General features: G+C 29.1%; 2 protein-coding genes and 1 long non-coding RNA gene across 6 annotated transcripts; all 3 read right to left on the reverse strand.

Moving 5' to 3' along the window:
* Positions 1 to 264: 264 nt before the first annotated feature.
* On the reverse strand, positions 265 to 3,491 carry LOC126266018 (sodium/hydrogen exchanger 10-like). Of its 4 annotated transcripts, none has more exons than XM_049969294.1 (8): positions 3,317 to 3,491; positions 3,027 to 3,261; positions 2,483 to 2,975; positions 1,160 to 1,433; positions 890 to 1,108; positions 629 to 787; positions 481 to 574; positions 265 to 424 (listed from the first exon to the last, which is right to left on the reverse strand). In XM_049969294.1, the coding sequence occupies exons 1-8, from the start codon at positions 3,475 to 3,477 to the stop codon at positions 311 to 313; spliced, it is 1,749 nt and encodes a 582-aa protein (XP_049825251.1). In that variant the 5' UTR covers positions 3,478 to 3,491; the 3' UTR covers positions 265 to 310. The 4 variants fall into 4 exon arrangements, with proteins under 4 accessions (XP_049825251.1, XP_049825250.1, XP_049825252.1 ...); XM_049969293.1 differs by having other exon boundaries at positions 863 to 1,108; positions 3,317 to 3,490; XM_049969295.1 differs by having other exon boundaries at positions 863 to 1,108; positions 3,027 to 3,490.
* Positions 3,492 to 4,482: 991 nt separating this feature from the next.
* On the reverse strand, positions 4,483 to 15,078 carry LOC126266019 (uncharacterized). Its single transcript, XM_049969297.1, has 6 exons — positions 14,872 to 15,078; positions 9,977 to 10,408; positions 9,615 to 9,924; positions 7,687 to 7,827; positions 5,981 to 6,132; positions 4,483 to 4,535 (listed from the first exon to the last, which is right to left on the reverse strand). Exons 1-6 carry the CDS (start codon positions 15,038 to 15,040, stop codon positions 4,498 to 4,500), a joined length of 1,242 nt encoding a protein of 413 aa, XP_049825254.1. The 5' UTR covers positions 15,041 to 15,078; the 3' UTR covers positions 4,483 to 4,497.
* Positions 15,079 to 18,125: 3,047 nt separating this feature from the next.
* Positions 18,126 to 22,480, reverse strand: LOC126266046 (uncharacterized). The gene is made up of 4 exons (XR_007548520.1): positions 22,286 to 22,480; positions 21,999 to 22,233; positions 18,339 to 18,413; positions 18,126 to 18,287 (listed from the first exon to the last, which is right to left on the reverse strand). It is a non-coding gene; the product is annotated as an uncharacterized LOC126266046 (long non-coding RNA).
* Between the last annotated feature and the right edge of the window lie 1,698 nt (positions 22,481 to 24,178).

The raw sequence follows: 24,178 nt of genomic DNA on the forward strand, positions 1-24,178 counted from the left end.
CATTCTTAATTTATTGGTAAGCTCATTTATTATATTTTACTTTATAGATTATTTTTATTTTTAAAACATTATATATTTTTAATATTCCGTTGGTTTACAGAATTACCACACAGTCCAACACTCGGCAAGAATGAAAATCTAACAGTAACCACATGTGAACACAGGTTGTGAAAAACGGGATTAAAGTAAACTGTCACTCGTTATTATTTTAACATCTACCATGTAATGTATTGAAAATTAATTTTTAAACAAGATAATTTATTTTTAAAATTTATTCACTTTTATTCAAGCTTTATAAAAGAATGTTTGTCTAATTTTCCTCATATTTATATCTTTCCTGAATCTTGGAAAGTCTCATATCTCTATAATATTTACTCTTTCTAAGTTTCCAAGGTGTACGTTTGGTACCAGGCAAATTGTATTCCTGAAATTTACATGTTGATACAGAGTATTTAAATATTTGCTACACAATTTTCTTACGTCAACATCTTCTTTTACTTGTACTTCTAAATCATTTATGTCTTTATCTTCTTGTGGCGACTCAATAATATTGGTTAAACTTTGATACAAATATCTAGAGAATTAGAGAGGACACTAATAAAATTTCAAAGTAATTATCAAAAAATACCTTCCAGAAGTTCTACTCCAAATTTCTGAAATACGTTCTTCAGATTTCATAAGATCTGCTTGTTTTATATCTCTAGCAGGTATAATCATCATTTTGGTGAAAATATTAGAAACATGCCTCAAAAGATGACTTTTGGATAAAGCGATTTTTTCTACATTTCTAAAAGATTTTTTATGTATTTTTGATGCACACGATTAAAGATCGTACAAATATAAAAAATAAACATATATATACCTAGGAATATAACAAGGGGCGACATACATTTTATTCCGTCGGATATCTAATATTATACCTTCAATTAATAAAAGTTCTTCTATATCACTATGAACTACAAAAATTTTGTAGTCCTTTAAATTGGGAATAAAAGCTCTATCAACCAGTTCCAATATTTCTTCTTTAGTTGAGTTAAATGCTCGACTCTCCATCAGTAATTGATAAGCAATCATAGTTGCCGCATGTTTCCACATAGCAGCTTCCAGACTAAAAAAATATTATTAGACAAGTAAAAATTAGGGTTAAAAAATAGTATACTTATTATAAGGGCTCGGATTGTTCTCAAAAATTGTATGAAAACAATCTAGAGGTAAAAAATAGCACATACACGGAGTTTCCACCATTACTTTTGAGTTATAATGTCGTCCAGTTAAAACACCCATCTCCCCAAAAGAAAAATCTTTCATTAAAAGATGTTCAGAATTTGTTGCAAAACTCATATTTGATGTTAATTCTACAATCGGTAACTCTCCATGCACATTTAATGCTTCTAATAATTCTGAGTTTGGAGTATATATAACTCGAACATTACCTAAAATACATAAATTGTGAAAAAGAAAAACAAACAGTCAGTTACGAGTTAATATTGTTAAAATATTACTTAATTAATGCAATATTTTATTTTCTATGAAGAATTGATAGTATTAGAAAAAACCCAACTTTGGAATAGGAGATAAAATTTGAAGATTGTCATATTTATTTAATAAACTCGTAATTAAAAGATGCCTTCGATATTTTAGAACCACCACATTCCATATATACCATACACGATGCGAAATATTCTGCCGTAGCACTGAAAAATTATAAATGTTTGACGAATGGAAAATGAACATCTGATTATGTGGCAATACTAGATTCCCGCTATGATGTCCTCATATTTTTTCAATTCGACCAATACCCAATAATTAGGAAAAACTGGGACGCGAATGTGCAAGATATCAAGATGACCATCGAAAATATTCATTTACTGTATATTTGAATTGTATTAAAAAATTATGAATATTATCAAACGTCACAAATAACTAAATTTAGCAAAACTAGACAAATAAATAAAGCGTTCAAATATCCAAACCATTAACTTAATTAGAACTGCTACTTTGACAGAATGAAAATATGGAAACTAAAGAATTCCAAGTCTTCACCATCATGTAAAACAATATAAAGAAAATGTAATAGACTCAATAATCAATCACAGGCAATTAAAAGGATTTGTACGTGGATCTTAGATATTCTTCCTTTGTGCATGCTGTAGTTCCAACTACCGAGGAAAGAAACATATTTCTGAGTCTTTCTTGTATATGCGAGTATCTGTCCACACAGGAAACTCAACAAAAGAAGATTTTAACCACTGCCGGAGTTAAAGAACGGCAGTGATGTGTTAAATTGTACCATTTGAAGAATTCTATTGTACGTTGAATTGATGTTAATATAATATTCGGAACCCTCTTTTCAGAAAAACCGACTTTATACACATATAATAACATTGTTTCTTTTGATATACACTCTATAATAAATTCATTTTTAAAAAATTATCATTTTTCTTAAAAACAATATAATACACATTACAATGTCAAAATTTACCTAAAGCAATAATGTAAACTCCAATGGGCTTATCTCCTTCAGAGTATATAACATCCAGCGGTAGATAGAATTGAATTTCAACATTTTTCAATAAATAATTTTTGGTATTAGAATCCAAAATTTTTAACCAAGACACCTTACTAAATACTTCTTCTGCCGTTTGTGGAGAAATTTTTTTCTGAAATTTATTTAAGAACAGCAATCGATCTTCATACGAGTGCATTAATTTATAATACTCTGATTCATCGATTCTTCCAGTATCCTTCATTTCTTCAATATTTTTCTTTGTGTTTAGCAACGTCTTATACATAACATATTTAGTTCTCACTGTTACTAAAACCCAAGGATGTTGTTTGATTAATAAGGCCAGTTTTTCCATAACTTCTTGCTTATGTCTATTTAAATGTTTAATTAGTGATCTTTCGATTCTAGGATCTTTAACAAGAAAATTTTCAACAGAATGTATTGCATCATCATTTCCCCTATTATAAGTCTAAAACTGAGAGATGTATAACAAATTTTAATGCATAAGTTCATTTGAAACCTGTCCCAGAATATAGAGGTATATTAAGTTGTCACGTATTTTATATCGCACAAATTCCTCAAAATTAGGAAGAATTCCGAACACAATTCGACAAATATTTCCACTAACTCTAATAACAATCATTATTATTAACAATATTCGAAGAAAACCATGAAAAGTTAATATGTTACACATATCCAATGTTACTTTTAATATTGAAACCATCCAAACAATAATGTTAAAAAGTGTAAACGACCTGAAATTTATGTTATAGTCAGATCTATATCTATGTTGTACTTTTAAATTCTCACATAAGGTTTCTTTTTATCGCATCCATATACCCATATCTACTTGAAGCCGTAAAACTTAAGAAAATATCTATCGTTCCAATAAAAATTGATGTTAGTAAAGTCACATAAAGTTGAGAGCTAATAAATATAAGGTGGAAGAATAAATAAATGTCCACAACCATGCAAATAAATTTAAATGTACATGATCTCTTGACTGTGTAAAGAAAGGCCCCCCAAAAATTTGTTGGCTTACGTAATTTTCTATCCATATCAAGTAAATCGAATAGACATAATAATATTATTCTGATAAATTGCTAAAAAACATTAAAATCAAATATGTGTGTCGTTGAGCATCTTATTGATGCCGATGTTCACGTAAAACTTTTCATCTGACAGACCAAAGAGTAGAGATGAAATATTTTAGCTATTCATTGGTTTATTTTAGCGCTGCAACATTTTATGTTGATGTTGTATTAACACTGGAAATATCTTGTTTTATTAACCCCTTGAGACCCGATTTATTTGGAATTTTTAACACATTATACATACAATCCAATGACGGGTGAGGCTCGTCATCTGTAACTTTGGTTATTCATATCGATGACGAGTCTCATTCGTCAAATGTACCCAAAGGGTTAAAATATAAAAATATTTATATATTATCCGACTTATCTCCTTTGACACCAGACTATGATGTGATTCATATTTTACTTGATGCGTTCAATTTTTATTAGTTGTGCACATAAATATGTGGCAAGAAAAGGGTTCAGAACTAAATAATTTCAAATTTTTAGATAGTTAGTACACTCCACAATGAATTCAGACAAACAAATATGGATCATTCAAAGCTCAACAAGCTTTAGTTGATCAAATATGTTTAGATGTAATGCTTACAGACTACGGACCTAAATTTGGAGTAAGAGCTTCTAACGTATAAATAGATATGATATTTCAAGATAAAAATTATAAATTTTTTTTAAAATTGAATACACCTGTAAATGTTCTTCAAAATATGCAAAACGAATGGACAATTAATATAAATAAATGTCAAATTAAGTTATAAAATCAAAAATATCCTTCAACATCAAACAATTATAAACAATTTAATGATTATACAAATAATTATTAAATTAGACCAAATGTCACTTCAAGAAATCCAACTTTTATTAAAAATTTTAACACAACGATACAATTTGAAACTCCTAATCAACACTTAAGGTCCAGAGGGGCAACTGACAATCTGAAAAAATTCTAATATCGGAAAAACTGTAGTTTCTGACGGAATTAATAGTACCATTTACATAAATGAATTATAATTATTAGTAATTCTTAAAATAAAGAATATCACGATACTCATGATACTAGAAAATATTAGGAATCGAAAATGATTCATAATTTTCGAATATTAAAAAGAAATTATTATTAGATATTAAAAATGAAATAATTAATTTTTAAGTAGAAAAAGGTGTCTTATTTAAATTAATAAATTAATTTCTTTAGCTACCAGTGTTTCTAAAAAGTTAGTTAGTTTAGTTATTTTAGTTAGTTTAGTTAGTTTAGTTAGTTTAGTTAGTTTAGTTAGTTTAGTTAGTTTAGTTAGTTTAGTTAGTTTAGTTAGTTTAGTTAGTTTAGTTAGTTTAGTTAGTTTAGTTAGTTTAGTTAGTTTAGTTAGTTTAGTTAGTTTAGTTAGTTTAGTTAGTTTAGTTAGTTTAGTTAGTTTAGTTAGTTTAGTTAGTTTAGTTAGTTTAGTTAGTTTAGTTAGTTTAGTTAGTTTAGTTAGTTTAGTTAGTTTAGTTAGTTTAGTTAGTTGAGTTAGTTGAGTTAATTGAGTTTGACTTTGGTTAAGTGTATAATTACACTGGTATACAGGGTTTTAGATTGAAGCAAACAAAGAAAGAAAATTTCAAAAGTAAATGGCAGTATTTAAACAATCGTTTGTCTTTGTCTGGGTTCATTTCACGAATTACTAAATTTACCAGGATTTTATGGGAAAAGTCCATATGTGAAAGGGAAAAATGCATTTTGAGTGACATCCGTGCACCTAACTCACAATAATTTTACAATAATTCAGTAACAATTTGTCTCTAGTTATCACTTTTCATGTTTTCAAGAACATCATCAACGATGCTTTTGAAAAATTGCCAGGTTGCAGATTCTTTCCCCAACAAATATTCTGAAAAATATTCATCATAAAATAATTTCCTGATGTGAAGACCAACAAATATGTCTTCTTTAATTTTAACCAAATTTACAGCACCATCTTTATTCAGAGCCGTGACAATGGTTTTGAAAAGACCTAGCTTTATTTGATATGTTTTGCTTTCCAAAAGAATACTCTGCTTTGTTTGTGCGGCTTAAAAAGAATTGGACGTGATACTATAGCACAATTTTGAATACTACGTAACCAAATTACTTAAAAAATATCCTTCCTTTTGTAGACCAGTGTTATTAGTATATACTTTTATATAACATTTAAAACATGATGATGAAATCGAAAAGAAAATTCCAATATTAATTTGCTACATTAGAAGATTAATTTGTTTTTTATCTCCATGAGTTTATTTTTTGTCAGTTATTTATTTCCTTCATCTCTGCTCCAATAAAAAATGTGAATAAAACTCTCGAAGATCCCCTGTTATGTTTCCCATTATAATTTTACCTTTTTGTCAAAAAGATTAAGGATACTTTCCACTTTTATCGTTTGAGTTTTTGACATGTTTCTTGTATGACTAACTAAATTCTGAAGTGTAATCAGAACTGCCGAAGTACACAATCCTTTTTCGTATTGTTGATAGTATGACATCTCCAAAGCATTTAAAACTCTCAATCTTGAATATCTAAAAATAAAAAATTATGATATTAACTCTGACTTATACAACGAATCGTTATTAATAATTACAATTATTTCCTCACAGAGGAATATTGAGTTTATACAATATATAAAATAAAAATATTTTTATTTTAAAGTTTAAAAAGAAAACTATTTTAAATTGTTTATGTTATATACGAAGCAATTTTCTCTTTTCCTCTGCCTACTTTTTTATACCCCATTTTGTAACTCCAGAAATTCAGTAGACATCTTAAATTTACAGTAATAGTAATATATAGTTAAACAATAAAAAATAAAAAGTTTAATTTTAGTGATGATTATTTGTTTTGGGCTACAAATAATTTGTAATTCGTATTTTAATTAAATCTACACTAATATATCGTAAAATTCCCATTATTATGAATAACTAACAAACGCCTTTTTTTAATGGAAAGCAATAGATAGTAAATTAAAAGCAACTGCTTAAAATATTTTGAAGTTTTCTTCGGGTCATTATATTGTTGAAAATAGTGTTTTAGTGGCATATTTTGTTCTGAATGCGGTACCACTTTATTTTATATTAACTCTATTGTCACGGGTCGCAGCAAACATTTTAAAACACAAAAAAATGTTCTGTTTCATATTACTACATTGGTTAGTTACTAGGAATAGTGCCAAAGTGTATATTTGTGCTCTTTACGTGTGAAGCTGCTTTCTCAGCCTTGGTGTACTTAAAAAATAAATATATAAACAGAATGGATGTCGAACCGAATGTGAGAATAAAATTAACATTATTTCTTCCTAATTCGAAATTATTATGTGATGACAAACAACATCATCCTTCGCACTAAGGACAAAATATGTAAAATAAAGTTTACTTTATTTAATAAAGTTTTACATGAAGATAATGGATATTTTTTTAATTTGTTTTTGTTATATAATTATTTTACTATTTTTGTGTATGAAAGAAACAAACAAACATGATTTTTATTAAAAAAGAAAATTTGTTTTGTAAATAAATGTTTTCCTTTCATAAGGTGGGTCGCGAAAAATTTTAAAATCTCGTAAAAAAGTTTGGAAAACGCTGGTGTAGACTGTAAAACTAAAAATTATGTTAGATTTTGTAGAAATTGCTGACATTTAATAAGATTCTTGCTCTACTTTTTGCCAGCCGAATTTAGTTTTTTGATTTGTAGCTAGCAGAATTTTAATACAAGAAATATTCACCGACATAGTGTGTTTATAATTGTAATAAATTATATCAGATTTGCATATAGCAATTTATATATTTTTAAAGTTGCTCTACTCTCTGCCAATACTGTACACAAAATGGTTGATATAAATATGATATATTATGTAACATAATTTTTTCCTTCCCAACACAATAATTATTTATTCTTAATACATTTTATGTTCAGTATTAAATAAATTAACAATTTACGATAATATAATAATAAACAATTAGGTATAATTACTTAATGCCAACAAGTCGATGGCATGGTAATGAATTTTCAATACATTTGTTTAATAATTAATACCTTTTTGTTTAAAATTACAATACACTTAAATAATTATACTGTACCTCAGTAGAAGTTCATAATTGAACGTGGGCTTAGGTTTTGCCACGTTATCTTCCTCATTATTTACAATATCTCTTTTTTCGTATGAGCTATCAAATTCTATCCATTTGCTTACTACTTCCCAATTTACAGGACCAGGATTCCTAAAGTTTTCAACTGAATTTAATCCTACATAAGCTGTGACCTATTTAAAATGGAAACTCAATTCTATTGAATAAAAGCTTAAAAAATAGATATTCAAAATATCCTCCAACAGAGAAGTATTACGATATATTTTGTAGTGAAAAATTGAAAAAAAATATGTTCTTTAAATTTTCATGTGAAATAAAATAGGGACGATTACAGAATTTAAGATTTCTGCCAAACATCGATGAGGCAACGAGTCTATCAACTTTTAGCACTTCCCTGGGGAATTGAATTTCATGCTTCCTTCACCAGGAACCAGAGAGCTTCTTTATTAGTGACACTATTACCCCTCAGACCTTTCTTCACAACGTGCCATAAGTTCTCGATAGGATTTAGGTAAGATAATTGGACAGGTCAGCTTAAAAGCTGAATTTTCTTGTCAGAAAACCATTTCTTTACCACCTTCAATGTTTGTTTCGGATCGTTGTCTTGTTGAAACACCCATCGCAGTTGCATCTTGTCCTCAAAATATGCCAATATAGTTCTACTTAACACGTTACAGTAATAGATTGCTGTCATTAGTTCGTTAATACGGTATATTAGACTGACCCCTTGATAGGAGAAGCATCCCCATACCATAATAGATCCCCCTTCGTCTTTTAACTGTTTTTTCTCGTAAATTGTGACTTGAACGCAATGTCTTGTGGTCTACAATCGGAATGAAACAAATTTTATTTGATTTCATCTGACCAAAGAATATTGCGCCATTTCTCCACTGGCCAATGTATAGACTCTAGCAGTAGCAGTTTTTTAACGTTTCGATTCAATAGGAAAGAGACTCCAATTGGCTTTTTCGCTTTTAAACTATTCTTAATTAGCAGTTTTCAAATAGTGGAAGTGTGAACTTTCAAAGTAAATTATTTTTATTTACAAATCTCGTAATGATTCGTTCAATATTCGGCGTTATCTTAAAATTTCGTCCTCACGTTTTATTTTGAGGCTTATATTTTACTGTATTTCTGAAAACTGTCTTTGAGTAATTTAAATTTTCGGCTATTTTCCGGTATGAAATAACTCTTTTTGGTAGTTGTTCTATCGCTTTCGTCGTTCATAGGTGCAATGTTATATATACTATATTTTCACTTTTAACTAAATTTTTAAAAATGAAAAAATAAAAAAATTATATTAATAGATTGAGTTTAAAAAAACTAGAAATTCCCTCTACTTGTCTAAATGTCGTAATATATCATAAAGTTAGAAAAACATTAGCCTAGTCCAAAGGTTCCCTGTCCTCGCTGTCCACGTTTATTTGGTTTCTAATACTAGAGAGAGGGCAATCTAGGGACTACCCAGACAGGTAAAAGAGATCTTCTCTCTTGGCTGTGTAACTTGTTTCCGAAATGTCCTCCTGGGTTATGGCTATCTTGAGCCGATCCCACTGGAGAGGGGTTATTAGTCGGTGAAAATCCGACACTACCTCCAAAATCCATGTTTTAAAGCGTATACTGCGTCACGTTTCGACGTGGATCTCTGACAGCTGAGCGATATTTAAGAAAGGTTCTTGAAGAAACTGTAGTAACGTTGCAGAATAACTGTTATTTTTATTATTTTGCTGGTTTTCCTTTCATTTCTAATTTTGTGGCGAGTGTATTTCATTTTTGATTAAAATATATATATTATAGAAGGCATATAATATCTTTTTCCCTGTCTTTTGAGCTATTATTCAATAAAATAAAAAAATAAGTAAAAAGTTGGAGGTGCTTCCATCTTAAATGAGTCACAATATACATAATTCTATATTTACTGTTTTCTTTTTGCAATATCAATTTTGCATTTGTTTATTTCCATAATATGCTTTCCACAGTTATTCATATTTAATTCACTTATTCCATCCATTGTCTTGTCTTTCAGAAGTACGATAAAATAAGGGACCAACGAAGAATTTATAATGTTTGAAAATATGTAATGCATACAAATTGCTATAAATATAATATCGCAGTTACGAAAATATTCGACTTGTGCATCAGAAACAATTAGCAAAAGTATCATTTGAAGGAGTTCAGACATGCTAGACCATCCAACTATTATCACATCTCTCCACGTGTATTTATAACCTATCATCAAATACCTATGTAATAATTATTAATAAGTTTATTATGTACTTACCTAAAAAATATAGAAACGGCCAACAACAAAATACACTAACATATCGGCTGATACTCAAAAGCGGATAGAGGAGGAACGCAAATAAAATGATCTTGAGACTAAGCGGGTGCAGTGAATCATGAGTTATTCTATAATATACTGGCAATGTCATTCCCAACACCATTATTAAGAATATACGACATGTGAAATCTATCATGCGAAATAAATAATCGTTTGCTTCGTTCAACTCCGTAGAGAAAGTTCTTCTTTGACTACTTAGTAAAAATCCCATCACCAAAAAAACAACTGTGCCATTTAAATATGCTATTTCGTTAATATATTGTATAATCATAGGCATGGCGACGTTTGTCATCATAACACTAATCGTATCCCGATTGGAAATGTAGTATATAAGTATTATAATTTTCGCCCACAAATAACCGGCTATAAGAGCTAGAAAAAAATAAATAAGAATCTTAATATCTATATACTAATACATATACAGAAACGTCGCAATATAACAGATATATGTACAGTCGGCTGCAGAATGGCATTACAACATTGTCAACAAAACCCTATGTGACCCACTATCAATAATCTCCCACAGTACACCAAAAAGAGGTGCTCTGTGGACAGATTTAGTAAAAAAGGGATAAATACTAATTGCGGTACTAGTACTAAAATTTCAAAGTTAAAAGTACACTGTCGAAATCAAGATTTCCAATCTCCGTAATATTTTTAAAAGTGGAAAGTTATAAGAAATTTGTTCCGATTTAAATCTGACTACAAGAAACATAATTGTTTCCCAATTGAGAAACTCCTCTCGAAAATCTAATTGTAAAATTTGGTCTCTTTATAATCATTCTTGTTTATTTAGAAACAATCTCGTAAGACAGTTTTTCTTAAGTATAGATTTATGGAGATCTTGATGAGAGCAGTGATTTCAGAAATCTAAAACTTTTACAAATTTATTTATGACATTGCGCCATAATTTTTGTTCACTAATTTTAAATTATTATGTGAGAATTGTTACACAGAATTATGCTATTTCTTATGTCATTTTTCGTCCGTTGCATGTTGTTTTTACTTTAAGTATTGAAGCTATTCGCCGAATATCGACTATTCGGCGAGCTCCCTATTTTTACATTAGTTTTTGGTTTTATTGCAATAATTTAAGAATATTGTGTTCCCTAGACACTTTGACTGCGTTATTATATATTTTATTACTGCATCGCTCTCTCTTTCACAAACGAGCTCTCATATTCAGACCGCAAGTGAAACTGAATAATGGAATGGTAATGGCATTTTGCAGCTTACTATGTACTATTCGCATGCATAAGTGGTCTGCCACTTCATCCACGTCAGGCGGTATACGGTCACATTCTGTATTACCGTGCACTGCCTACTCCACACCACTCCACACCACATCGTAAGATGAGATTCCCAAATGTGTTGTCGATTCAATGTGAATTGTTATTGCGAATAGAAGTCAACAAATATGAATCTAAACAAAAAAACGCGTATGCGAATATTTTCCTTAAAGAACAAGAGAAAAAATGAATGTTATATATAGCGATGGAAGAGAACCTCTCTAGATGTGGTTTAATGTTTTTGGTATTTTAATTTTAAAAATTGTTATTGTAATTTAATGTTCCATATAATAAAATAAATACAATTTTGTGATTATAAAATGAATTGGGAAACACTATGGCCATTCTGCAAACCGACTCTGAGGTCTAAGATGATTTAGATTTAAGAATCGAATCGAAACACGACGTGAATTTTGTGAATTATATGTACAAATTATGTGTAACTGATAGAATCTGGAGACGATACAATGAATAAACATTATTATAACTAATATATTATAGATGTTTACTCAATAAATATCTTATATTTTAATCTTATAATTTTTTATTTTCATTTACAATATTAATATTTAATTTATTTGTTTAAAATAAATGTCAATAATAAAAAAGTAAAATAATAGTAATTACAAAATTATATAACATGAAAACCTAATGTATACATTTTTTTAATATCTTTCACTCGAGGCTATTTGAACTGTATGCAACAACATTTAAAGAATACCATTTATAGAAACAGATTACAAATGATGAATGAGTTATAAGATGCAATAACAAATAATGTTCAAAGAAACAATAAATGAAGAACAAGTGAGGATCTTTTTTGAACAAACCAAAGTGATATTTTTAAATTCATAGATCCAAATTGTCTTTCATCGTTTTTTACAACGATATGTATGTTATATTGTTAATAAGTATTGTTATTTTATTGTTTTAATTTTAATCTACATAAAGAAATTAATAGCAAAATTGTCCATAAAATAAAGTTTTAAAAAAGTAAAAATGTTATGAATCATGACCGTTAACTATTTACTTAACAACGTAAGAGTAAATACAATTAACAATTTGCCATTATTATTAAAAAGAATATTAGATATTGATAACATTTAAGTAATTGTCGTATATCGTGATATTTCAACTCATACACACGAAGAATTTCTAATTACTCGATCTTTTTTATTATATTTGTTCATAACATTTAAAATGTTTTAATATGTACTATTTTACGTTTCGTAAATACTTTATATTTTGTTATGAAAATAGTTAATCTTTGTTTCTTGTATGTAATATTTTAAATATTTTTAAAATATATCACATTAGTCAAATACTAATTTAAATCATTTTTAAAATAATTCAAAATAATATTAATTAAGATTATTTTAATATTTGTTATTTAAATAATCGCTTTATATATTGTAGTTATTATAACAATTTTAACAAAACATAAAAAATATTCTCTGAATAACTAAAGCTTACAAAATTAGTTAATAATTTGGCATATTTCAATCCTTGCAGTCCTGTTTATATTACAAAATGTAATTCTGTAATTTCGATACACTTCAGGCGGAGTCAAAACTTATATTAATTCAGTTTTTTAACCAAAACGATGCACGATGCACGGTAACAGAATGTGACGGTCGAGGTCAAGCGCTTCCGAAAGTGGCAAACCACTTATGCATCCGATAGTACATTACATTATATATTTATTTTTTATGAATCCTTTTTGTTATACGGATATGGGGTATAGTATAGACAAAAGACGATGAATGACTAAGCTGGAAAATTTGAGGAAAGTATGGAACGATCTGCCGACGATCGCTGCGTACAGTGTGCGAAGAAACTCCAGTCTCGACCGGGATCAAATATTTTAGAACAGGGATGGCGAACGAATGGCACGCGTACCACAAGTGGCACGTTTGAAAATTTTGATGGCACGCATAAAAACAAAATTATTTTTTTAACTACACTTAATTTATTATTGATTAGTAAAAAATTGTTTAAAGAAGAATTGCTTTTATTTATTTAATTATACTTATGTATAGTTTCACCACGCTAACATTTCGAATGAAATTTTATTGTGGCACATTACCTATTTAAAAAATAATTTTTATGACTTTGTGGCACGGATGTCAAAAACGGTTCGCCACCCCTGTTCTAGAAGAACCGGCTAAGGACATAAATGTACGCTTGACCGACAGCGACATACTAATAAATATCAGTGCCTTGTTGTGTCTGTGTTGCAAATAGAGTTTCAGTTTAATTTGGTGTCAGTATTATTTTCACACTACCCGAACCAGAAAAACTCTTACAATATCATGTAACATAAGTACATTTAATATTACGACGTCCAGAAAGTACAGTATTGGCAGAAAGTAAAGCAACCTTTTTAAAATTCAAATAATTTTTGTCTTGGTTATTATGTTCAAAAAAATGTATATTGAAAATTTAATTATAAAAAAATAAAGAGTTTAATTTTACTGATGATTATTTGTTTGGGGCTGACAAAAAGTAGAGCAACTTATGCTATTTAAAGTTTTATTACTATAAATAATTTGTAATTAGTATTTTAATTAATTCTACACTAATAGATTGTAAGATTCACATTTTTATAAATACCATCCAAACACCTTTTTTCATGGAAAGCAACAGATGGACTATAATATTTGGATCCATACTTTGCTAAGCCTCTTGAAGACTCGTGAATAAATCTTCCTGATTACTATACACTTATTTTGTTCTTCACTAACTTCCATAAGTTTTTAATTAAGTTTAGATCGGGAAATTGACATGGCCAGTTCATAACATTAATTTTTTTTCCTTAAAAGCGACTTCTTCAAATATTTTCCTTCGGGTCATTATCTTATTAAAAATAAAGTTTCAGTGGCATATTTTTATCTGATAGTAGTGGTTTTTTAGTCTTCTTTAGCCTTTTCGCATGAAGACCCCCTGTACTACGGTCCTTACGGTCCTTGAAAAAATATTAATTCGAAGTTGTGTCTCAACCTTTTGTTTTGCTGGAAATCAGGAAAGGACAAAATTTGTTTATCCTGAAACCTACAGTTCTGTTTGGTTTTCCAGTTTTGTTTTTTCCTGTCACACAACAAATCTTGTAAAAATTGTTGTATTATAATCGAGCGATACTGATTTTCTCTCATTGGATTGAAAGAACGATACAGTCCTTGATTTTAATTCGGAAAATAATTTTTTTCTACTAGGTACTATATTAACTCAGTTTGTTTTAGTGTGTACTATAAAACTAAAAATTATTGTGGATTTTCAATAAAATATCTATATATTAGTGACATTTAGTAAAACGTTGCTCGATTTTTTGTCAGCCGAATATTTAGTTATTAGATTTGTAGCTAACAGAATTATTCTTAATACAAGAAATATTCACCTATATGTTTGTATATAGTGTGACAAAATTGGTATAAATTATATTAGATTTGTATATACGAATTTATATAGTTTTAAAGTTGCACAACTTTCTGCCACTACTGTATATCAATTAGGACATAAACTGGTATAATATGAATGGCTATAACTTACGAAAAGTAATGTGCTTGAAAATGTCGTATAAGAATTCTTGCCATGTCTGAATCATGTGCCTCATCATAGGTAGAGTGGCAATCCCTTTTAAAGTACTTATGAGTGCTTCGAATTCTAATGTGTTTGAGAACATTCCTTGATATGCCCTCTCATTTCCTTCTCTAAGCATAATATTCACTGGATCTTTCACCAAAATTAATGTTAAGAGGGCCGCTGAAATGATTTACCGATTCTAAATTGTAAGTAAATTAAAAAATAAAACATAAAAGTAAAAATTATGTGCTGATTAACAACAAAACTATCTAACAAAACTGTGTACCCAGGTTAGGTTAGGTAATTTATTAACTAATGTTTGAGAAATATCAAAACCTATCTATAGATTTGAACAATTATTTTTTATTAATTCACCAAATTCAGCATTCAGTTGCTACACTCCACTGAAGACTCCAATATATTTTTGGTTCATATAGTCGATTAGCGAGAATAAAATAGGGGTAACTAACACACAAGTTTGAACAAGTCGCCCATTTTATGGTGTATCAGGTACAATGTTAGTTATTAATCTTGTCAATTATATTAACGTGTTTTATAATTTTTAGGTATAAATGTATCTTTTACAATAAAAAATGTATGAAATATCAAGTACAGGCTAGATTTGTGTAGAGAGAATTGTATATTTTAATTTTAAGTGGTATTCCAAGTAACATGAACAACATAATAATCAAACAGTGTTAACATGCATGTTATCCTCAGCAATAATTTAAAACAGTTTAAAATGTGATATCACGGAAAGTGTACATACACAACTTAAAATTATACTTCTAACGTATTAAACATATTTAAATCTTTATCAACAAAATAAGTAATATTTTAACAACAAGCATCGAAGACCTTAATTAAAATGTAAAATAAGAAATTGTAACACATCGTAAACGTGACAAAGATATCATAGGAAGTGTAAAAATGTATATGGACATTAATTAAAACTATTCAATTTTTAGAAAGAATCTGAATATTATATTATTGTTATGATGTGGAAGACTTAATTTATTTAAATAGTGAAGTATAAAATATGTACTCTGAAGATACCTTAATAACCTTATTTAATGTAATATTTCTAGTTAGATTTATTTATAAACTTAATATTACTGTTCATAAGTAATTATCCAAAATATAAATAATAAATATTTTAATAATTTGTATTGTTTATACAGTAATCGTTGAATATTAAAAAAGCAATTTCATTCAAATTTGTAGTTAGTTCACCTAATGTAGATGAAATTATTAAGAAATAGAAATTAGATAGATAATTTAAGCACTATGTAGGATAGTATGCATGATAAATATCAACAAAGTAATTTATACCTAAATCAACTAAGATACTAAAATACTTCAAATTTGTAATAAAGTTTGGTATGAGATAATATTAAAAAAAGAACAATAAAATATCACATTTAATATTAGATTCAAACAAACGTTATGCAAATAAAAGGCATAACTGCATTTACAGAAAATTGTATATGACAAATTAGTCAGTATTAGTTAGTGAACTGTTTTGATGCCAGTAAAAAGTGGCAGCAACATTAAAGGTTTTTCATTGCATACTAACTATTCATCGACAATCAGATATTGTAATCTTCTGAGAACTTAAAATGAATTACATTAATAGTTTGATAGCAATTTTAATAAATAATATATACTTTTTAATAAACATTAAAAACAAAAGAATCTCTGAAAATACATTTATGCCTTTTATTGACACATCTTTCTTTATAGTAACATCATTCATATCATTTACATATTTTCCACGAGTAAGTTATATTTTAGTGTTTTTTCTTTAGTGATATCTCATAATAAACTTTATTACAAATTTGAAGTATTTTAGTATCTTAGTTGATTGGGTTGGTGGATTTTCTAAGTATAGGACATAGGAAACTAAATTTGCGCATAACAAATAATTACTTGCCAAATGAACCCTAACCTAACAAAATTAGGTGTATATTATTAATTGTTAATAAACAAAACTAATATTTTAAAAATAAAATCAATTTTTTTCAAAAATTTGTTTTGCTACTTTTATGCAACTACAATTTTATCCCACCATGGTTGTAATAGTAAGAGTATTATTATATAATTGATATACTGTAATCCTGTACCCTAGATTTAACAAACTTCTTATTATAATCAATCTCAATAAAACTCTTTTTAATTAATTTGAATGACAAAAAAGTAAGATAAATTATTAATTAATTACTAATTATTTAATTATTATTAGAAAGTAATTTATATAACCAAAAATATTTGATTAAACAAACTTTGTTAAGGTACCTTCAGGGTAAAGTTTCACTGTTTAAATAAGTTAATGTTTTCACATCATCACAATAGTATAATACTTTAGATTTATTCTAAAAATTGAATATTTTTAACAGTTCATAAATATACTTATAACTAATAGCCATATACATTTTTACACTTCCTATGATGTCTTTGTCACATTTACATTTTAATTTAGGTCTTCAATGTCTGTTGTCAAAATATTACTAATATTGTATGTTTAATACATTAGAAGTATAATTTTAAATTGTGTATATACACTTCCTGTGATGTCTGTCATTTTCTAATATTAAATTTAGCGAGTCTTTGGTGCCAATTTTCCTTCAAATCTGTACATAGCGTAACAAGAACCTGTTGACTTTATCTTTCTGTTTAATAATTATAACAGAGGATTCATTAAGGATGTCTAAAAAGAGAGACGAATGACAATAAATAAATAAATATTAAAATTAACATTAAATTAGCTTCGCCTTTTTTCTATTGCTCTCATTCAGTTTAACACTCGCATACCGCTATACTTAAGAGCAAAATATAGTTGTGGACAAATATTCTTCAAATATTATTGTAAAGGGACAAGTAAATATATAGAACTCTGTAATTTTCATTATTATCATCCAACTTTTTTAAAGACATTTTCGAAACAAATTTTATAATATCTAGATAAACTAATAATCCTTGATGATAATTAAACCAAAGAACTGAAGGTACTGCTTCGATTTTTATGTCATTGTTACTAATAATTCACGTCTTACCTTGGTTTTATCTGTTCATTACATCACATAAAAAATATACTCCTGCAGGAATAATGACATTTTACATTAGTTCTATATATCATCAACAAAAACGAAAATTTCTGCTCACAGGTCCTCACACATATTTGAACACAGTGAGTCAAATGTTAGATATGTTGATTTGTGAAAAAGTTATATGACCAGACCTCTATTTGATATTTTTATAAGTACAAATCATTTAATTAGAAAAAGATAACTCGTCCATCAATATATCTGTGCCTCCCTATTGTCTTTAATATCAATCTCTCTCTTCTAGGACGTCCTTAATAAGAATCTAACAGTCTGTCTGACCTAATATATGTTAACATTTAACTTAATTTAAGCTTATAGATTAGGAATTACCCATATCCGGAGAAAGATTAGGAAATCCCATTAACCACCACCAAATGTAAATTGCGAATCCATCAGAAACAATATCTAAAATGAACAAAATATTAAAAAAGCATAACATAATAATAAAATTTGTTTATCTATAACTACATTTAAAATAAAATAATGCATACCATGTGATCAATTTTTTGTAACTCATAACATCATATTTGTATAAATGACATTTTACATTTTGAACCTTATTGAGAATAGAAACAAGAAAAAATATGTACTTTTAAGAAATATCGTTGTATATTGGATAACAAATTTCGTAACTCCTTTGTGGTGTTATGAGGTGTAGAGGTGTAGAATCTCTAAGATTTTATTTTTAAAAGTTTTGCATTGAAATTTTATTATATATTAAAATTTTAAATTAATGAACGTTATGTTGGGAGGGAAAAAATATATCTGATAAGTAATTTGACAATTATTTTAAAACAGTTCAATTGCATTAATCCTGTCTCCCTTAAAAGTAAAAGCTACCCTAGATAGTTTTATGATTAAATTTGTAGTTTTGAGTGAATGTGTTTGTTTTTTGGGAAGTGCATTAGAAAATTTTCATTAATACAGTCATGTGAAAAATCATAGGGACGCTTGTGTGAAATAAGATGAAAATGCCCCTGGGTTACAATTTGTCTGAATTTATTCGGAATTGTACATTAAATTGGCAACTGGAATCTTTAGACAGAAAAAACTGTTGTCTGGGAGTAAAATGTTTTCATCGGCTTGCATTTTAATTGATGGTGGTCCTAAAATACTTAATAAACGGCAAATAAAAAATATAGTGGATTTTAGTTACAATGGAGAAAGCAAAACGTTACACCTTTGAACGACGAAAGCAAATAAAACAACTGCATAATATAGACTTTTCGTACCGGAAAATAGCCGAAAACCTAAATTGCTCGAAGACAACGGTAGGAAATACAGTAAAATATAAGCCTCAAATAAAAACGGTCGAAAGACCAAAATAACGCCGAATATTGAACGAATCATTTCGAGATTTGTAAATAAAAATCCTTTTTCATCGTCAAAGAACATTAAAAATGAATTTTCTGTGACCGTCCACACTTCGACTGTTCGAAAATACGAGTACTTATATATATATTCCTTTCAAAACTTTTTGAAAATATTGGTTTAATTTGCATTTTTTCTGTATACCGACAAGTGCTTTTATTATTTTTCACATCATAGTAATTTAATATCGAAATTAAGAAAAAGAGTTAGTTTTAAAAAAATAAATCTGGCTCTATCTTTTCTATTTTCTTTGTTACTGAATATATAATGTAAAAACATATCAGTCTATATAATTATCAATTGTAATGTAATCCTCCTTCTTTAATAATATAAAATAATAAAATGAACAAAACTAAATACCAAATAATTTGTAGTCCACATCTACAAACTAACAAATATGTGGAAGCTCACATAATGTATAAAGACAAAACCTTGATACTCAAGGAAGATCAAATTTATCTATTCAACAATTGAAAAAACGAGGAAGGTCTCAAAAACAACATAATACATGGGTGAAAAATCTTAATTTTTATTCGATTTTAGTTTGATAAGACGTTTATAATTATTTAAATAACTTAAATCTGTCACTTTATTGCATCGAAACAAATTAGTATTGTTTGATGTGAAAATTTTAATTACTTGGGAACTGATGATGTGTTTACGACGGATATGCATATGAACCCTTTGAGTAGTACATATAAACGTATATTTTATGAAAGTGAGAAAAGATATTTTATTCAAATTAATTTGCATTGATAGCAAAAAAAAATTTCCTCTTTCGAGGCTCGTGTTGTCGAGTCATTTTTCTACATTTTCGTAGTCGGTGAAGCGTTGCTCAGTCAATGCGTGTCCCATCGAAGCAAACAAATGACAATCAGATGAAGCCAAGTCTGGTGAATAAGCCGCATGAGAAAGAATTGCCCAACCAAATGTTTCAATTGTTTCTTTCGTCTGCTTTGCAGCGTGCGACGGTGCGTTATCATGCAGCAAAATGACTTTGTGGTGCCTTCTTTGATATTCTGGTCTTTTTTGACGCAAAGCTTGGTTTAATTTCACCATTTGTTGTTGGTAGCGTTCATTATTGACAGCTTCGCCAGGTTTCAGCAGCTCATAATAGATAATGCCCTTCTGGTCCCACCAAACACAGAGTATTGTCTTCCGTCCATAGCGTTTTGCCCTTGCAGTCGATGTTCATGCTTCGCCTCGAAATACCCATGATCCTCTACGCTTAAAATTCGCAAAATAGAACCACTTTTCGTCTCCAGTAACAATCCGGTGAAGAAATAACTTTCTTTTTTACCTGGCGGTAAATGGTCTGTCTATTCTTCTGCTGCCTTTGGCTCAGTTCATGTGGAACTCATTTTCTAATCTTTTGAATGGTCGCCATAGACTTCCACAATCATTCGATGCGATTCTGCAGCAGTTTTCTTCAAATGATGCTGACTGCACATCACTATTTTGAACGAAAATCGAATTCTCTCAAGTTCTAAATATTCTACAGACAGAACCGAAACAAACAAACTCAATCACTCGTCTGTATGGTACCAAAACTGACCGCTAGGACCCTTCTAGAAAAAGGGCGGTTTCATATGCATACCCTTGGTATTGACATTTTATATTATTTGTGTTACAGGAAAAATGTTTGTTTAAGTGGGCATTTTTATTTAATTTATTTTTATTTAGACGGTAAATAATTATAAAATTACGGTAAATAATACCAATTATAATGTTCATTTTATGAACACTTATTGATTGTAACATATACATTTAGTTTTACACTATTGTTTACTTCACTCCGTACTTTATATGAATACAGTATAGGTAACTGGTACGACCAGTTCTAATTTGTTCCATATTGATACAAGAAATTGGCTAAGGCACACTATGTGTGTCGCGGGGTTATGAGGTTGCCAATGTGGCCAATCGATTTTACTAAACGTTCAGTGAGGACTAGAATTAAATAACAGACAAAGCTGTAAACTAGGGCAATCAGACAAGTGCGTAATAGCTGAACATTTTTGATGATACAAGAAATTGGCTAAGGCACACTTTGTGTGTCGCGGGGTTATGAGGTTGCCAATGTGGCCAATCGATTTTACTAAACGTTCAGTGAGGACTAGAATTAAATAACAGACAAAGCTGTAAACTAGGGCAATCAGACAAGTGCGTAATAGCTGAACAGCACTACTAGATGGAAATCGAAACATAAAGTTCCAAGAAACACAGTTGCTTGTCTCAACACAAGGATATCACAGTAAAATGACTAGGGAAACAAATGAGATCCATAAACCCAAATTTCAATAGAAAGGAAGAAACATTAAAAAGTTGTCATTCGGTTGTTAATCAGATGTCAAAGGGACACGAACCAGATTAGACCTCTGAAGATGCTAGCCACAAACAATGGTCAACAAAAGCCTTTACTGCATAAACAGCCTGATTCATATACCAATCGAAAAGCGTTTGATCCGATTGAGAGAGACATCATGCACGACTGAGGCAGTAAATATCTGCAAATCTGCTCCATAGTGGAGGTGCATGATGTCTCTCTCAAAATTCAGTAAGATCAAACGCTTTACGATCAATGTATTGGACACTACTCGAATTTATCTATATACTTACTAAATGCTGTGAGGATGAAAGCATGCAAACAACATAATTTCGCTCCTTGAAGTGGCATATACAAAATCCTCTTAAAATAAATGGTTGGAAGATAAATATACAATAAAAAACTGGGGTTGTTAGATATAAGCCTTTTCTGTATCAAATAAAAAAATTTGTTCTCTTTCAACACCATGGCCAAACTAAAGGTTATTAAAAAAATACATGGCATCACTGACACACTCGTGTTACGCACCTAGAATATTTTGAATTAATTTAAAACCGCATTCGTATTCATTTATACTTACCAAAAATAGAGTTAATATTATAGAACTAACAAATATTACTGTGAAAATTGCACCCAGATCACAAAACCTTTTTGTTAATTCTACAAAAAGAAAATTGGGATATGAAATCTCTGTCAGACAGAGTACAAAAAGCACTTTTGTAACCAATAATATATATATTTCATATATCAATTTCATTTCTATATGAAACGGAAAACGAAAACCAATATTTATGAAAATTACTAACGAGTAACAGTCATATTGTTGAGATGTTGTCATAACATTCCAGACAAAAAAAAATGAAAATCATAAGCTACCCATGATGGGAATATATTGTAAAAATATGTGTAACAAAACATTATCTGAAATGTGCAAAATTAATCATATTGATATATACCTTATCGATCTACAGGTAATGGAAATGTGCAGTTTGACATACCAGTATTTATTAAACGTTTACTAAACTTATTTTATTTATTATTCAATATATTTCAGAATTTCATAAGATTACTATAAAAGCATATGTTTAAAAAAGTTGAATACATATAACTAAAATTGGAGTGTCTGTTTGTAATATTGAAATAACCGTTTTTTACTACGTGCATATAAATATAAATACGGTACATACAAGAAAATAACATTTTTTACAATTTTTGTCTCCTTGTTTGTCTGTTCCCGCTAATCTCTGACATGGCTGGACCGATTTTGACAGGACTTTTATTGGCAGGAAGCTGATGTAATAAGGAGTAACTTTTATTTTAGAAAAATTCTTTTATTATAGATAAATAAAGTAATGTTGCAATGTTCAAGTACTGTCCAGTACCACGCGCAGCTCACGCGCATGCCACCATTGAGCCGTCACGTCGAGCGCCTCCCACCACTTCTCCCACCAACGATTCATTGATAGTTTAATTTGATTGATAGGTATCTTTTATAATTCCACCGATGCGTTCTTCTTATCTTATCTTATCTTAATTCAAAATATTTTGTTACATTTTTACTGCTTTCATTTTCTACCTTTAAGTAATAATTATAAATAATTATAAATTAAGTACATTTGTGTTCAATATTCAAATTTACATTGAAATTGATAAATTATTTATAGGTTATTTTATTTAGTTAGTAACGTAGATAGTTTTTCTCTAATATTTAGTTATGTCTAAAAGAAAGTCAAATCTCTGTAAAAACATGAGAAAGGCCAAAAGCCAAAGATTGCGACGTGAAAATGAATCTGAACAAGATAGGGAAAGTCGTCTTACAAATTGTAGATTACGGATGTCCATGTCTAGGTCGAATGAAAGTAGTTCTGAGAGGAGTGAACGATTACAATTAGATAGAACGCGTCATTCATTGTTAAGGGCTCAAGAATCTTTGAAATCTCGACATCACCGTCTAGAAAACGATCGTATTCAACACGCTATCTCACGAAGCCTAGAATCGAACGATTCAAGAGAGCAGCGATTGGAAAATGATCGTATTCGACACACTATATCGCGAAGTCTAGAATCATCTCATTCTAGAGAGCGAAGATTAGAGAATGATCGTATTCGACACGCTGGCTCTCGATCTGACTCCAGAGAGCAAAGATTAGAGAGTGATCGTCGTCATCACCAAAATCAACGTGAATTGGAAAGTCAAGAACATCATGACAACCGCGTTTCAGAACAATGCCATCGATATAATGAGTCACAAAGACAAAGAATCGAGCGCTTATCTCAGCTACGTGAAAGGGTGAGCATCATACGCCATGTATCGCTTGCCTGTCCTGTTTAACATTTTCCAATATTTAATTTATTTAAGTGAAAACTTTAATCTCTGTCCACTTTGCACATTAAATATAGTAAATAATATTGCGGTATCGAAAATGTTACGTTTTATTCCTTTTTAAGAATTTCCATTACATCATAATTGGTT

Source organism: Aethina tumida, chromosome 6, assembly GCF_024364675.1.
Source record: "Aethina tumida isolate Nest 87 chromosome 6, icAetTumi1.1, whole genome shotgun sequence".
NCBI classification, from domain to species: Eukaryota; Metazoa; Arthropoda; class Insecta; order Coleoptera; family Nitidulidae; genus Aethina; species Aethina tumida.